The sequence below is a fragment of the Vipera ursinii genome (genome assembly GCF_947247035.1).
Source record: "Vipera ursinii genome assembly, chromosome: 1".
Taxonomy (NCBI): Eukaryota; Metazoa; Chordata; class Lepidosauria; order Squamata; family Viperidae; genus Vipera; species Vipera ursinii.
Genome location: NC_139512.1, coordinates 114,267,034 through 114,283,269, shown reverse-complemented (window position 1 = coordinate 114,283,269; position 16,236 = coordinate 114,267,034). Strand labels below are relative to the sequence as shown.

The window sequence follows — 16,236 nt, the reverse complement described above, 5'->3', positions numbered from 1 at the left end:
ATCTCCTCTGTTCTGACCTCCAATGCCATCCCAGAGAATTTCACTTTCCACAACAGACATAATGCAGCTTCTGTAAACTGCATAGAATATTTTATATTTCCTTAAAAGAGGTGGTATAATATCACATAATTTTTTTCTGTGCTCCAAATTGTCGAATCCTTGTTGTAGACCTGAGAGGACGGAACAAAGAGCAATAGATTCCTTAGACAGATGTGACAAAAAATACATACCCATAACTTCATTATTTTGGCAGTCCAAGCAGCAATGAGTTATAGGACCAAAGGGCTCTGTACAAGTCTTTGGACAAGTCTTCTTCTCACAGCTCACCTCCCCAAGCTGAAGGGAGAGAAAATAAAAGAGGTGTTCAAACCCAGCAAGAAATCACTGAGGATAGCAGGTGAATCCATTGCCTTTCGATGTCCTTCTCTCCTAGGAATGTTCTATTTTAGTAGGATTACTATACTAATACTAATGCTAATGCTAATGCTAATGCTAATCTAAGCTACTGTATGCTATGCTATGCTATGCTATGCTACGCTACACTATACTATACTAGTATTGCATGGCATAGTTGGAAGCTACACAAAAATATGGAAGGGAAGAATTAAATTTAGAGCTTGAATACAGTATGTTCTCTTTGTTGTAAATGGCTGTGAAACCTAGATCCTCAACAAGGCTGAAGAAATTATGCTCTTGAGATACCATGCTGGAGAAAATTGATGAGAATATAATGGATTGTAAGACTGGGAGAAGCAATACCAACTGATCACTGGAAGCACTAATAATGAAGCTGTTGTGTATTGTGGGAAGAGTTACAATTATATTGCTTGAAGACAGGGCCTCTGTTGTTTTTAGGCCAGGAAGAGTTATGGCTGTTGCTTAGCAAGATTTCAACTGCTACTGATCAGCTTTCTTTTGCTTCTTTTTTTTGGCCTATACTATACTATATTTATCTACTTTAGATTAATTAAGTTATTTGCTGTGTTTACTATGAATAAATGTTTGTTTAGAGACTCTGCAGTTTCTGCTACCTACCCTGCAGACTATTCAACAGAAATTAAAGCAATTATATTGGATACATAATGGAAAAGCAAGTTATGATAGAAGACACCCCCCATACACACACACACACACACACACACACAGAGAGAGAGAGAGAGAGAGAGAGAGAGAGAGAGAGAGAGAGAGAGAGAGAGAGAGAGAGAGAGAGAGAGAGAGATGGAAAAATCAGAGGCAATCAAGAAAGAGGCTGACAGGAGACAAGGTAACTGGAGGCACAAGTAGGAGTTTATAAGGACTCAAAGAAGAAACGGTTGACATATAATACTGTCAGTGGAGTCATCAACCACATCTCACCTGAGGCCTATTTAAGATTTCAAAAGAAACAACAAGAAAGAGGGTAAAGAAATGGAGGGCATTAGAATGGAGTCTCTCTTACTCCAAAACCTTCACATCTCACCTGGCAGGTACAATAAACACAGGGTTCATCTTCGGGAACAAAGTTGTGTCCGTTGATTACTTTTCTTCCCTTGTAATTGCAGTCTATGGGGAAAAATGCATAAGAAATACAGTTTCAACCATGAACATACTACTCACAGACCTGCTTATGAGGCAACGTGACCAGGTTATAATATAGTGTCATATAAAAATTCAGAAAATACTTTCTGTAATACTAAATATTATTCAAGATTACTGGAACATCCCAATTGCTGACTATTGCACAAATGATTGTATAGTTGAGAATTCCTATCACAAGAAAGCTAAATAACCCATCAGATATCAAGCTGAATATTTAAGAATCAAACCAGTTACTAACAAACTTCTCTAACATTTTAATTTTTAGTCTCATCTAAGCAATAAAAACCATGCATATATTCTTACCAACTATACAGACAACTGTTTAGTTTCTACATAAATAAATGTCAATTGCAGGCACATTGTTTTAAACAAATTACATTGCATGAAAATATGAAACCCACAAGTTATGCAAACTTTTCATCAGTACACAGACCAGAACACAGAACAGTACAGCACACAAAAATAAAACTGTTTCTCTTACAGATTTGTAAGAGAACAATGCATATTTTTTAAAAAAAATTGCAGTCCTTTGATTGCTCACTTTTTAATAAGATTTTTTCCAAGCTTGATTTGTAGCACTGCTTACTTCTGGACTGGCCAAAAATTTCAGTTCCCGCACCATTCCAACTAAAATTGACTTCAAAGCATTATTCTGGCTTTTTAGTGCCTTTTACTAGAAATTCCCTCCCTTCAGCTTCTGCTCTTTTTATTGCTTCCTTTTCAATAAGGAATTTCAATTAAATTTTCTCCTGCAACATATTCAGTTCCTATGTATATTTGGGAGAAGCAAGATGCCACAATGCTAAAATAACGGTTATTTTATTATTATTATTATTTATTTTCTCCAACATTTTTCTTTAATTCCATCTTAATAGCAAAATAACTATACTCAATAATTGTGCTTCAAATGCAAACCAAGACACAAATTCTCTTGAAAAGCAATAGCAAAAAATGCAATTAGTAGTACGGTATATAGATTCCATTTGGAATAGTCTTTTAGAAAAGTTACATTGCTGTGATGCTTACCATGACAAATTGGACAGCACTCGCCTTCTGGATGGAAAGGATATGTACAGGATACGACACAGTCCACAGGAGAACAGGCTACAGAGCCCAGCTATAAGATCCATACACAGACATGCATAGAGTTGTACATGTACACACACATGCAGAAGCATGCGCAAACACACGCACACGCACACACACACACAGGAAGAACCTATATTAATGGCAAAGCAATATTATTATACTACAATTTAAAATCTTCAACTCCTAACACATTTTTGTTTTCGGTTTCCTCCCCGCCCCTCCCTTTTTCCTTATTTCTATTTCTTTCCCCCCCCCCAAAAAAAAATAGCGCATTCCTTAGTAATAGTTGTAGTCAGGGATATACTTCCTGTAGTATTACAGAAGAATGTATCACAAAAATAGCAAATAGATTTGTTTTCTAAGCGTCAAGCGAGGTGTGTTAAATATAGAAGACAAGGGCAAATGGAACATCATGAGCAATTTTCAAATTATTCCTTCTTGTGACTTTTCCCTTGAATTGACTGAAGTCCTATTATTTCAGTAAGAAATGCCAGAGAGTTAATTCTTCCCCTTTTTAGTCATGTCCAACTTTCTGTGTCCCTACTCTCTTGGGATATCCTGGGATGTTTTTACATGATGTCACGCAAAACCCCATGCATATAAGCATGACATAAATTACATCTGTCTCTCTCTGAAAGGTAAAGGGAGAGTGGAGTGGATATACCATTTTGATTCCCTCTTGGGAAGTGGCCTCTTAGCCCAAAGAAAGTTATTAACAGTTTTGTTTGTTTGTTTGTTTTAGAAAATGTATATAGCCACCTACTCACTCACAGAGACTCTTGCTCACTCACAATTACCAGGGTTTTAGCATTTTTTTTTAAGCTGGGGTAAGAGAAGCAGAGGACTTACCAAACAAATGCAACTTAGACACGGGTCCAAGATAGAGGGGAAGGTTTCATTGTTGTAGAAGATCTTCCCTGCATAGGTACAACCTTTTGTTGTGGAAGGGAAAAACATATTTACTTGGTCTGCTTGAGCCAGATGGCCTGTATAAAAGCCTTCAACAAAGCATAAGGCAGGTAGACATCATACGGATGGATGCTTGTTTGGGGTGGGGTGGACAAAATAACTGCACAATGCCTTGTGAAGAAACTTTAGGAAATGTTCATCTGAAAGTACTCAAGTGTAATGTAGAAAGCACCTGCTACTGTTAAGTATTGGGGAAAAACAGCTACCACAAAAAGTAATAGTTTTGGAAATTATTTGCTTGGCTTACAATGACTTTGCCTATACATATTGTCTTCTCATAATGAGTACCAGGATACATTTTTTAAAAGCAGGAATGTTCATTTGAGATAGGTTTTTCACATTTATACATGAACAGAACAATATTCTGTCTACTTTAAAAGCAAAAGGCCGAGGCAAGAAGCAGAATTAAAAGGTATTTGATCTTTTATTTATTTATTAAATGTATGTGACACTTGAAGCTCAGTGACTCTGGGCAGTCTTTTTAAGATTCGATTGTCTTCATTTTCTGCACAATGTTGGTATAAAAATGTTAAAGATTATGTACGCATTGTTTTTCAAAACAGCTGTATTTATGTTGTACAATATGGATGTTCTAGGAACATCCCTAAGAAGAAAACAGCTTTCTGAAAAGATGGAATTTTACCTGCTGAGCAATCTGGACAGCATTGTCCAGGGATTTGGATTGGATGAGGACACATCTCCAAACAATCTGTCCTCTTACAGCTCACTGAACCATCTGCCTGTAACAGAAAAGAACTTCACAGAAACCCACAGCACAAAATGCTGGTCTGTTTTGGGAAGACAGACCCTCCATTGCCTCCATCCCAGAAGAAGAATCATCTTCTATCTAGCCTTAAAAAGGTTCTAGAAGAATTCTGTTATATTACACCCAAATAAGGTGATTGTTGAATGGTATCACCTTGGGAGAATTGATTACAATCTTAGTATTCGTATCCTAGAGCAGGGGTAGGCAATCTTGGCTCTTTTATGACTCGTGGACTTCAATTTCCAGAATTCCTGAGCCAGCTATGCTGACTCTTGAAACTTAACATTAAGAAAACCAAGATCATGGCATCCGGCCCTCTCAATTCCTGGCAAATAGATGGGGAAGAAATGGAGGTAGTGACAGATTTTATTTTCCTGGGCTCCAAGATCACTGCAGATGGGGACTGCAGTCAAGAAATTAAAAGACGCTTGCTCCTGGGGAGGAAAGCCATGGCAAATCTAGACAGCACACTAAAAAGCAGAGACATCACCCTGTCAACAAAAGTGCGTATAGTCAAGGCTATGGTCTTCCCAGTTGCAATGTATGGCTGTGAAAGTTGGACCATAAGAAAGGCTGAGCGCCAAAGAATTGAGGCCTTTGAACTATGGTGCTGGAGAAGACTCCTGCGAGTCCCTTGGACTGCAAGGCGATTAAACTGGTCAGTCCTAGAGGAGATCAACCTTGATTGCTCTTTGGAAGGCCAGATCCTGAAGTTGAAACTCAAATACTTTGGCCACCTAATGAGAAGGAAGGACTCACTGGAGAAGAGCCTAATGCTGGGAAAGATTGAGGGCAATAGAAGAAGGGGATGACAGAGAATGAGGTGGCTGGATGGAGTCACTGAAGCAGTAGGCGTGAGCTTAAATGGACTCCAGAAGATGGTAGAGGACAGGAAGGCCTGGAGGAACGTTGTCCATAGGGTCGCGATGGGTTGGACATGACTTCGCAACTAACAACAACATGCTGGCTCAGGAATTCTGGGACTTGAAGTCCACGAGTCATAAAAAAGCCAAGGTTGCCTACCCCTGTCCTAGAGCCTCACTAGTGCTCTGCCTGCATTCTTCAATCAGGATTAGCCCAGAGATGCCTAGTTTCAGGCATCAGTGCAATAACAGAGAAGGGGTCATGACTTCTACCCAATGAGGCCTATGGGGACATCCTAGCAAATGAGCAGGTAGCATCTGGAATGCTGGGGCAGAGAAATTACTATTGAACCAGGAGATTGCAAGCAGTGAAGAGACAATGACAAGAAAGGAAATGCAAGACTGTTAAGTGTGGATCTATTGATTTACAATGTGAATATGCACCATTCTATCTGGCCAAAGGTGTCAAAGCATAGAGACCACCAGTGCTACCCCTCCTTCTGTATAATTCTAAAAATGCAAAATTTCACATTGGCAGGAGGTGATGCCATCATTCAGTGTAGCCAAGGGGTGCCATATACACTGGAGTCAACATTGCCTGCAGACAATGGGCACTGTCTCCCCTGGCCATTTTGGTTTAGACTGCATGAGAAAAACAGATCCCTCGTGGTTAGTGGATCTGCTCATGTAATGCATAGCTAGTATTTGTCTGCCTCAGGCTAATTTTTGAAAGGCTCTTTCTGAAAGAGCAACAGACCAATGTCTATTGTGAATTGCTGGCTTTCTCAGTAGTGAACGGTAGTCGGTAGTCGTTTTTCTCACTGACAGGCAACACTTGGTATGAGGAGAAATTAAGCCAAGTGGTTTCCTTTCACTTTCCTTAACTTGTCCAGCATTCAAACAGTAAAACGGCAGCCTCATTATTGAAGCAGACTATGGATTGTCAAAGGCGGCGGCACAATATACGCCAGAGTACTTTTCTGTCCAACTTAGATACTGGAGGACTGCATTTAATACAATTAATTGACTCTGCCCAGGATAAAAATATGATGATGATGATATGATGATGATGATGATGATTGTGATGATGATGATGATATAATAATTGGTCTCTCCACACATCATCCTTAGTGAAGCGTGGAAACCAGCATCTGCATTTTCTGCATCAGATGAGGAGACCACATCTTTCTCCTTCTATCCTGGCCACTTTTTACAGAGGCATGATTGAAAGCATTTTAACAAACTGCATCACTGTCTGGTTTGGTGGCAGCATGCCTCAGATAGAAAGTCCATACAGAGAGTGGTAAGGACAGCCGAGAAGATCATAGGATGCTGGCTCCCTGGTATTCAGGATGCTGCTTACGTGCTAAGAGCTCAAAGCATTGTTAGAGACCCCACACATCCACTTCACGGTCTGTTTCTGTTGCTCCCCTCTGGGAGGAGGTTTTGAAGTATTTCTAGCAGGACTACCTGATTCTGTAATTAGCTTTGTTCCCTATGCCATCCATCTGGCAAACTCGCAAAATTCGTGTTTCTCGCCATGCACACGTATACATAACCGGAACTAGACTGTTGTTTCTCTGTGTCATATAATATATGTGGGTATGTGCATAATTCTGTATTTATTTATTTATTTTTGTCATATTTATGTAGTGTATATCAGAGGGGGTGACCCTTTGAAAGCTGTATGCAATGAAATTTCATTTTAATGTATGCCAATTAGTGTACATTCAAAGTGACAATAAAGTTATTATTTAATAATAATAATAATAATAATAATAATAATAATAATAATAATAATAATAATAAGAAGAAGAAGAAGAAGAAGAAGAAGAAGAAGAAGAAGAAGAAGAAGAAGAAGAAGAAGAAGAAGAAGAAGAAGAAGAAGAGAGACTGGAAGATTGAAACTAAGTGAAGTAGAGCAGGTTGTCATTCACCTGGCAGATGCATAACTCACAGGGATCACCCGGTGACCAGAGCTGTCCTACTGGAAATTCAATTCCATTATCATCTATAAAGCAACCTGTCCAGAGAAGAGAGACAATGAAAAGAAACATCTCAGAAAAAAATAAAAGTCTCTCTCTTGCCAGCATGCTTGTTAGGAGAAGTATTATCAGCAATTTACATCAATATGTCCATGGTTGTAAGAGAGAGAATCAACACCTGCATGGATAGCTAGTTTGATATTTAGTCTGATGTGTTCCATGTGTCTTAACCATAAAGAATCTCACTGAAGAAAGTAATGCACTGTATTTTTTTGCTACAACTCCTAGAGAGGCTTCTAGGGATTGTGAGCCAAATGTTTTTTCTACTTGCCTTCGTTTATACTGGCTCTGGCTGGGCCAAAGCTATAAAGGATCCTTCTTGAGGTAAGGACAGTGCCAACAGCAGGGCCACCTCTGAATGACTGATTCCAAAGAATGCTTTACTTAGGGAGATCAGAAGCCAAGATTATATGATCTACTAATTTTAACTTGACTTGCATCAATACTTGCTTGCTGTGTGTATCTTAACCTTTTGTGTAAGTATTGAATGCTTGGGTTTGGATGTTGATGATAATACTGTGTGTCCTTAAGGGAGGAGAACCAGAGAAAGAATAGGATGCTCTTGTTGAAGCAATTTTGGACCATAAGGAGTAAGGATAAAGTTTGCATTGTGAAAACTAACCTGATAAAGAAAAATTATATTAGATGTTTGGAAATTATCCTGTGTTTTAATCCCCTTTCAGCAAGCTAGCAAAAAACTGCCAGGTCAGTCTGCCTTCTGGTCTTATGGACTAATTTTTTTTAATTTAATATCTTTATTTTTCACAATGCAAACTTTAATCTTACAAAAAGCTTAAAAATTAAAAATGTAAACTAAATGAAACTAAGCAGGAAAAATATGTATCATATATTATATTTATCAACAGACATTGGTTCACCAATGAATTCACTACTGCAATATAAACAATAGAAAACATTATTGTAAGATATCACAAAATTTCTCCCATAATGAAAACTTACATCCTTTGATTTTTCCAAAACAGATAGATGCACATTTCTGACAACCATTTTTTGACATCTTGAATATTATCACTTTTCCAGTTCCTTGATACTGTATAATTATTTTGTTTGGCACCCTCAACACTTGATGCATCCACAATAAAGAATCAAAATCCAAAACTTTGGCATATAATTTAACATTACATTAACATCTTAATGTATATTAATTAAATGCAGGTGGTCCTCAACTAACAACAGTTCACTTAGTGACTGATCCAAGTTACAACAGCAGTGAAAAAAGAGAGTTATGACCATTTTTCACACTTACGACCATTGCAGCATCCCCATGGTCACGTGATTTACATTTGAATGTTTGACAACTGATTCATATTTATGACGGTTGCAATGTCCTGGAGTCATATGATCTCCTTTTGCAACCTTCCGACAGGGGAAGTCAATGGGTAAACCAGATTCACTTAACAACCGTGTTACTAATTTAACAACTGCAGTGATTCACTTAACAAATGTGGCAAGAAAAGTCATAAAATGGGGCAAAACTCACTTAACAAATTTCTCAGTTAGCAACATAAATTTTGGGCTCAATTGTGGTCGTAAATTGAAGACAACTTGTAATATTCCAGTAATCTTTAAGTGTTAGATTCCCTATAAATCTACTAATATACATTAATACACAGTTCCCCCCAAAATATTTAATGATACTTTATTACTACTTACAAGAACTTTCACATCATAGATGCATGCAGTGCTTTTTTTGTAAAAGAAAAAGGTGCCGGAACTCACACATGTCATACAACCCGCCTTGTCTACCCTACAAGGTTCCATCCAAAAAAGGTGCCGGAACTCCATTCTGAGTGTTCTGTGAGAAAAAAAGCCCTGTGTTCTCGCATGCTGACTGCAAGGATCTCACCTGTCATAAGTGCAGTCTTTCGGCAGCTGAAGCAGCACTGTCCTGGAGCCAACAGCCATTCCTCATGGGGACATCCCGGGGTGGGGCATGGAATGAAGGAGCACTCCACTTCACCTTGCTGAAGAAGGACCAGGTACCATTATTAATGGAAAGAATACAGAGAGGAAGTCATCAAGGCAAGTGTCCACAATTTCTTTTTAACCGAAAATTAACTTAAATTAGGGAAATCTCTCAAGCGATGCAAAGTTTCTCTAGTGATTTTCTGGATCTGTTTCAATTGGGCTTCCAACTAGTATATGCAATTAAGAATTCCATAGTCACCTTAGTAAGTGATCTACTGTTGGCAGCAGCTGGATGGAACAGGGTGCCATTGATCTATTTGTCTTATTTGGGTACCATCATTTTAGTACCTTCAGGACTTCAGTTAGGCGGAAGGGATATTATTTGTAGAACGCATTCCCACATGATAGTATTTTAGCCCAAATAGCTCCATATTTAGAAAAAGGATTTAAAAAATCTCCAGAAATATGCCCGTGGAGTTGTTTCATGTAATTTTACAAGTTATATGTTTTTAAATTGAGTTTGACTGTATTTATTTGTTTGTTTTCACATTTTTAATTTGTCAGCGCTTTCAGTGCCATGACAAAAGAAAGATGTGGCATGATTATTTTTTTAAAAAAATGCTTCAACATTTTCTATCTTGCCCCTTCTTTGCCACAGAGCATTCGAGGGCTATTAATAAGCTTTCCCTTCAGCGGCCTAATTTAGGCAATTTCACAGCTGACATATAGTTCTGGAATACCAATAGAACTTATATAATAGTTTCAAGTTTCTGCAGTGAAGCAGAAAAAATGTTTCTCTTTTAACAGATAAGAAACGTTACAAAAGTTCAAGAAAACCAGAAATAAAAGATCGAAGTCATCCTTCTAAATAATTGGTTTCTTAGGTAAAATGATGTAAGCAAAGTCTTTAAGCTGCTGCCAATGTTTATATCTCATCACATGGTTTTCATTGGGAGAGAGAAAAATATAACACTTATAACAGTGTGCATTTGTCTGTACATAAGACAAAGAAATCAAGAGAGACTGTGTATATTAAGTAAAAAAAAGTTAATTGAAACACCCTCTGAGATAATTAAAGGTACACCTGAGAAACTGTAAACGATGTATAGAGGTGTCTCAAGTATTGTTGGAAATGTAATTGTAAAGAAGATACTTTTTATCATCTTTGGTTGACTTGTGATAAAGAAAGAAATATTGGAGCCAGATTTATATTTTATTCAGGAGATTCTGAATTCAGAAGATTCTTAAAACAAAAACAAAATGGAAGCCAGAATTTTTCCTTTTAAGACTATTGGACAAAGAGCTTGGGGGGAAAATGGAACTTTGTTCTTATATACATTGACCTGAGTGAGAATTTTATATGCACAAAGATACATCAATTCCTCCAATGGAAGAATGAATGGAAAAACTGATGGAGCTGGCAGAGATGGCAAAATTAACTTTTTTAATAAAATAAAACAACGTATACTGTCTTATTTCTACTTGAAACTGCTTCTGAACTTTATACTCAAAACACACAAAAAATGAAACTTTGATCTTGGCTTTTGATGATTAAACTATTGTTATAGAAATGGCTAGTACTTACTAAATATATAGAGTAAAAAATGAGGTTCCATCTCTATTTCATATTTTACTGCCCTGAAAATGGTTGGAAGTCACTGCTTTTGTTTCTTCCCCATTCCCTTATTATCTTTGTTTCTATGTATTTTATATTATAAAAAATTTCAATAAAAAGAAAGGTTGATGAGTAAAGGTAGATAAAATACATACTCTGCACACACAAGTGGTACAGTTATCACCATCTGGGTTGAACTCGGTCCCTTCTGCGTATATTTGCCCACGGAAATGACATTCTGCTACAGAAGAAAGCAACATTCATAGCAGAAAGATTGGTGACCAGATAAAGGGCCAATTGATCTATTCTATGGCATCACATTTACAAATTTTTAGCTCTTATGTTCTTGTGCCCATAGCTCTTATTATGTAAATTTATTCCACTTTATACTGTGAATTCTAGCATCACTTACTCATAGGATATTCTATTTGTTTAGATGTGGTCTTTCAAAGAATGACTTCCCCTTATTTCTACCCTTCTTGTTTTACACTGTGTCTAAAAAACAAGAGGTTTTTATGGCAATGATTAAGTAATCGAAATCTACCTGGCTGGCAGGGACAACAGTCTGTCTGAACAGAACTAGGACATGGACTGGGTGTACATTCTGGAGAAATACAGGAAATGTTGCCTGCCTAGAATGAAAAACAAACATTGTAGTGCAGATTGGTTGATTTTTCCTCTTCTGCAATGTAGTTTCAGCCTAATATCACATCTGAATTATATTTGCGAATGTCTTCCATAAACTTGTGGCATCGGGATAATTTAGATTTCAGCCACTAAAATTTCTAGGCAACAACATGAGAAAAACTGTGACAAAGAAAGAATGGTTTATCATGAACATAATCCTTCTCCTCCCAAATGCTCACACCCATTGTTTCCATTAGGTTCCAAATGCTCCTCACTCTGGACCATCTCAGTGCATTTTGCCACCTCAGATAAGCAGTGCATGCTCTGAGTCAAGTGTTTAGTACCAAGACCACCAACACTATTTTTGGCTTTGGGACAGAGACATCCTATGAGGTTCTCTTTGGCAATAATTACAATACTGATTAATTTAACTCTGGGGAATATGCTCTCCTTTTGTAACACCTACTGCCTAACAGTAGGATTAGTAATGCTCCTAGCCACAATGTGGCTGGTAATGAGTCTCAGTGCATCTCACCTACAAAATTACCCCTTGGAAAAACTCTGCTCACCCAATCAATTCTATGCACTCTTCCTGGATAGCAGACTTCAACCACTGGAGACAGGCATCCCAGTGGTTATGTGGATAAGAGTGCTAACAATGAAGGCTGAAAAGGAAGAGAGTACAGCTTGTAGTGAGGGGTTTGTAAGGGCTATGGGAGAAGGATAGTAACACACTATATCCTGCTCCTGCCTGTGGGATCCTTGCACAGGTTTAAAATCAGAGGGAACCCTCCTTGCATGTGCCTCTGAACAGCCAGGTTCAGAAAAGGAGTTTTGGTGGCATGAAAGCAACATGAAAATGCAAGTTTGATAGAAGCTGAAAAATATTTTGTCTTCCACTCTAGTATTGTTCTCCCCTCTTTATGTTTGTTTTTGAAACTTGGCATCTTTGAAAAATAGCTGAAAATTAGTGACCCAAGATATGGCTACATTATCCAGTTAAAATCATGTGGGCCTAAAATGTCATGTTAAATTGGATAATAATTTGCACTAAAGTAAAATGGAGAAGGAGGAGGAGGAGGAGGTGGTGGTGGTGGAGGAGGAGGAGGAGGAATAATTCTAATTCAACCCTCTTAATTCAACCCTGCTTTCTGGGCTATTGGTCAAAAAAACAGATGCCCTTTAAAACATTTACAAGTTTCCGTACAGTGTTGTTAGATGGCTCCTAGCAAAAGCAACAGTCATTACTTGAAGCTTTATTTCCATCTAAAGATACCAGTGTTAGCAAGTATTCATTTATATGTCTTCAAAGAAATACCAGCCCCAACTCCCTGAGGCTCACCAGGCAGACACAGACTGTGCAGTTCTCCTCAGAGAGAGAGAATACGTCCCCTTCAACTCTGGACATCCCATAATAGAAACAGCCTGTAGGAAACAGGAATGAGAAGATTCTTCTCTGAAGGGGCAAGAACTAAGGGAAATAGGCCCCATTACACCTTTCTCTTAACTGTGAAGCATGTAGATGTTTTCAAAAACTTGCTAGACGCTCTCCAATATCACCATTTGCAAGTCACAGATAATTCAAGGTACCTCTTGGCTGTTGAACACAGTTAAAAGCTCTATTTCAGTTATGTCCAACATGCAAACGTCCATATATATTACACTATACATTCTTATTAGGGCCAATAGTCTTAAAGAAGGCCACCAAGTTGGGAAACATTGTTCCATCTACTGTATCCATTCCTTTTTTGAAGACTTTAGAGCTACTTTTTTAGGCTAAAGTAAGTCTAGGTTAAGGAATGTCTGTGGGTAGACCTGTGATACTCCAAATGATGTCCATAATGTTTGAGAGCTAGAGTAGCATTGTGCTTGGATTTAGTTCAGCTCAGTTCACCCTTAGTCATAGAAATTCAATAGTGTCTTTGGGCTAGTTACTCTCTCAGCTCAACTTTCCTCACAGGACTCTTTTGTGTGTGTGTGGGTGGGTGGGAAAAGCAGATGAAGGGAAAACTATGTATGCTGCCTTGAGCTCCTGAAGAAAAGATGGGATGTCAATCTAATTAATAAATAAATTTACTACATTAAAAATGGATGAAATTGCCAAATCTTACAAAGTTCAAACAATACTAGAATCAATAGATGATATTACTGAAATCTTTTAAGGCCCGGAAACCTCATGAGATTTTAACCAATTCAACTTTTTAATTTTAAAATTGGTGGGACAATGGCAATTTTTTTAATCTTTAAATTAAAAGTCATCGGGGAAAAACCCTTCAAAACTATCCTATAATTTGCTAACTGTACACAGAATGTTGCATAGCTCAGTACTAGAAGTCAAGCTTGATTCATCTGAGCATTTACATTTTATATAAAATGATAGGTTGCACAACACATGGCACCTGTCTGAATAAAGTTGCATCTATCTTGTGTCCAACTTTCAGATGCCCTAGTGAATGAGATGATCGATGAAGTATGATAATTCAAGAAACTTAGAACCACATTATATAATTCCCAGGAAGCAAAAAGGAATGGGGGCTTATTGAGCCAAGTTCCAGAAATCAGGGACCACTTCCGATCAATTGAGAGGGAAGGAGGTATATGATGAAAATCCTCCACAGCTAGAACAAGGGAAGACCCACATGATCCAATATGACACAAGTATATAGAGCAGGGGTCTTCAAACATGGCCCTTTTATGACTTGTGGACTTCAACTCCCAGAATTCCTCAGCCAGGCACACTGGCTGAGGAATTCTGAGAGTTGAAGTCCACAGGTCATAAAAGGGCCAGGTTTGAAGACCTCTGATATAGAGCCTTGATCTAGTGGGTATTTCTCTCACCTGTGCAAGTAGGACAGCACTCTCCCTGGGTTGGAGGAATTGGGTGAGAGCAGGAAACTTCACACGTCACAGCTCGACAAAACACTTGTCCACCCTGAAATAAGAGAATACAGGCAGTACTGACATAATACTTGAAGTTGGAGAGTAAGATAAGAACTTAAAATATGCCACATACCTCACAGGAGCAATTCAGACACGGTGGCTCTGTCCAGTAGCTGTTATCTTCATGAAGAACCCCTCCATGCCAGCAGGCAGATGGCAGGGTGGGAATTGAGGGAGTCAAAGGGCTTTGGGGAAGAGATGGGCTAACCTTCTTTGGTGGCAGTGGTGACAGAGGACTTACTGGCAGAGAAGGCCTGGGCCAGAAGGAGGTGTGGGGAGGAGATGAGGAAGTGGGGGAAGAAGCGGGTGGAAGCACAGAGAGAATGGGAAGGAGCAGGAAAGGAGATGGGGTTCCAGGTACACTAGAGGGAGCAAGTGCTGGGGAACCCCTGGGGGGCAACACAGGTCCTATAGATTCTGGAGAAAGGCGTAGCAGAGTCTGTGGCTGCTGAAGAGACTGCAAAAGGGGAGAAGGGGCCAGGCTGGACTTTGAAAAACCTGTGAGGCAGGAGGAAGGAACAGGGAAGAGAGAGACACACAAACACACACAAAGAGAGAAACTATCAGCCCTCACAGGTAAACCAGACAGGAAACATGACCTCGTAAGACTGCATTAACAGAATCATGCAATTCTGAAGCACAGACTTCCTGCCACCACTTTTAACTGCCCAAACAATTAGGACAGATTCTTCCTAAGTTTTTTCCTCTGAAACTGTTAATCCAATGGGGGCTCCTCCCTCTCTTGTCTGATTGTTTCTAGTCAGCATCTCTTCCCTTTATTCCCCAAGGTCATTCACGTACTCCATTACAGAAATGGCCAATTATATTCAGAAACCCTCCCCACCTTCCCTCCCATCCTGCCCAAAACACACAGCTTCCAAGTCACTATTGGGAAGATATTTCCATGAGTAAGAGCTTTTACACTGTACACTCAATTGTGCGTTTTACCCAGCTTTTGACTTCAGTCTTATCTGATTACAAAAACAGAGGCTTTTGAAAAGCCTTGTTAATGGAACCCAACGGATTCATAAATTCTGTATCTGTAGAGTAAACAAAACCCCATTTTGAAAAAATAGGGAGCATCTGTCAAAACAAACTACTTATGGAGCAGGTAGAATTTTGAGTAGAGATTACTCATTTCTGTTTATCTGCTAAAAAGTTCACATAAAAATATCATTTAAGAGACACTCATGGAAAAAAGGCATTTCTAAAAGATGCAAGCAGAAAGGTTTATTTTTATTAAAAAATATCAAGTGCATAGAGTGAAAAATGTGTATTGCAAAATTGCGCTTCAGGGAAAATTATGTAACAAACGAGGTCAGATAAATTTGTATAAAGTGTTTCTTGGAAGTGATTATCAATGTAATATGTACCAAGGGTGATTGTATACAAACTCTACATGACAAAATACACTGTTAAAAACTGCTGCCAGTTATTTTACAGATCTTTTAAAAGCACATTTAAAAATACCTGGATATTCCTTCCTGTCTGTCTATTTCTCGGTTACTTTAGAGAAATATATTCCTGCCTCAGAAAGCCGATCTAGTGAGTTCCACATGCTCACTTAATCCAACAGACTGAGAACCTCTTTGAACTGATCTTGGTTTTTTGAGTTGGCCAAGAACCAGCAGGCATAACTAAGACGGGGATGTCAACAACAAGGGGAGGGATTTTGATTGATAGTTGTCATAGTTCTGTTCCATCGGAACAATACATTTGGCAAAAGCATGATCATTGATGAAACTCAACAAGACATTTACCAACATAGATGAGATGAGCAAGGAAGAGGAAACAACAAGCTGACTGAGATTGTCT

General features: G+C 38.5%; 1 protein-coding gene across 1 annotated transcript in view; it reads right to left on the bottom strand.

Annotated features, from left to right (window-relative positions):
- VWCE (von Willebrand factor C and EGF domains) overlaps nucleotides 1–16,236 on the bottom strand; it is a gene marked incomplete at both ends in the record, with an annotated part of 31,059 nt that overhangs the window by 2,518 nt on the left and 12,305 nt on the right. The window contains 12 exons of the mRNA XM_083359847.1: nucleotides 231–336; nucleotides 1,460–1,542; nucleotides 2,605–2,695; nucleotides 3,517–3,599; nucleotides 4,280–4,376; nucleotides 7,203–7,288; nucleotides 9,178–9,295; nucleotides 11,010–11,095; nucleotides 11,399–11,486; nucleotides 12,824–12,906; nucleotides 14,320–14,413; nucleotides 14,495–14,919. Coding sequence (XP_083215973.1) covers nucleotides 231–336; nucleotides 1,460–1,542; nucleotides 2,605–2,695; nucleotides 3,517–3,599; nucleotides 4,280–4,376; nucleotides 7,203–7,288; nucleotides 9,178–9,295; nucleotides 11,010–11,095; nucleotides 11,399–11,486; nucleotides 12,824–12,906; nucleotides 14,320–14,413; nucleotides 14,495–14,919 — 1,440 coding nt within the window. The remainder of the gene's footprint in view (nucleotides 1–230; nucleotides 337–1,459; nucleotides 1,543–2,604; nucleotides 2,696–3,516; nucleotides 3,600–4,279; nucleotides 4,377–7,202; nucleotides 7,289–9,177; nucleotides 9,296–11,009; nucleotides 11,096–11,398; nucleotides 11,487–12,823; nucleotides 12,907–14,319; nucleotides 14,414–14,494; nucleotides 14,920–16,236) is intronic.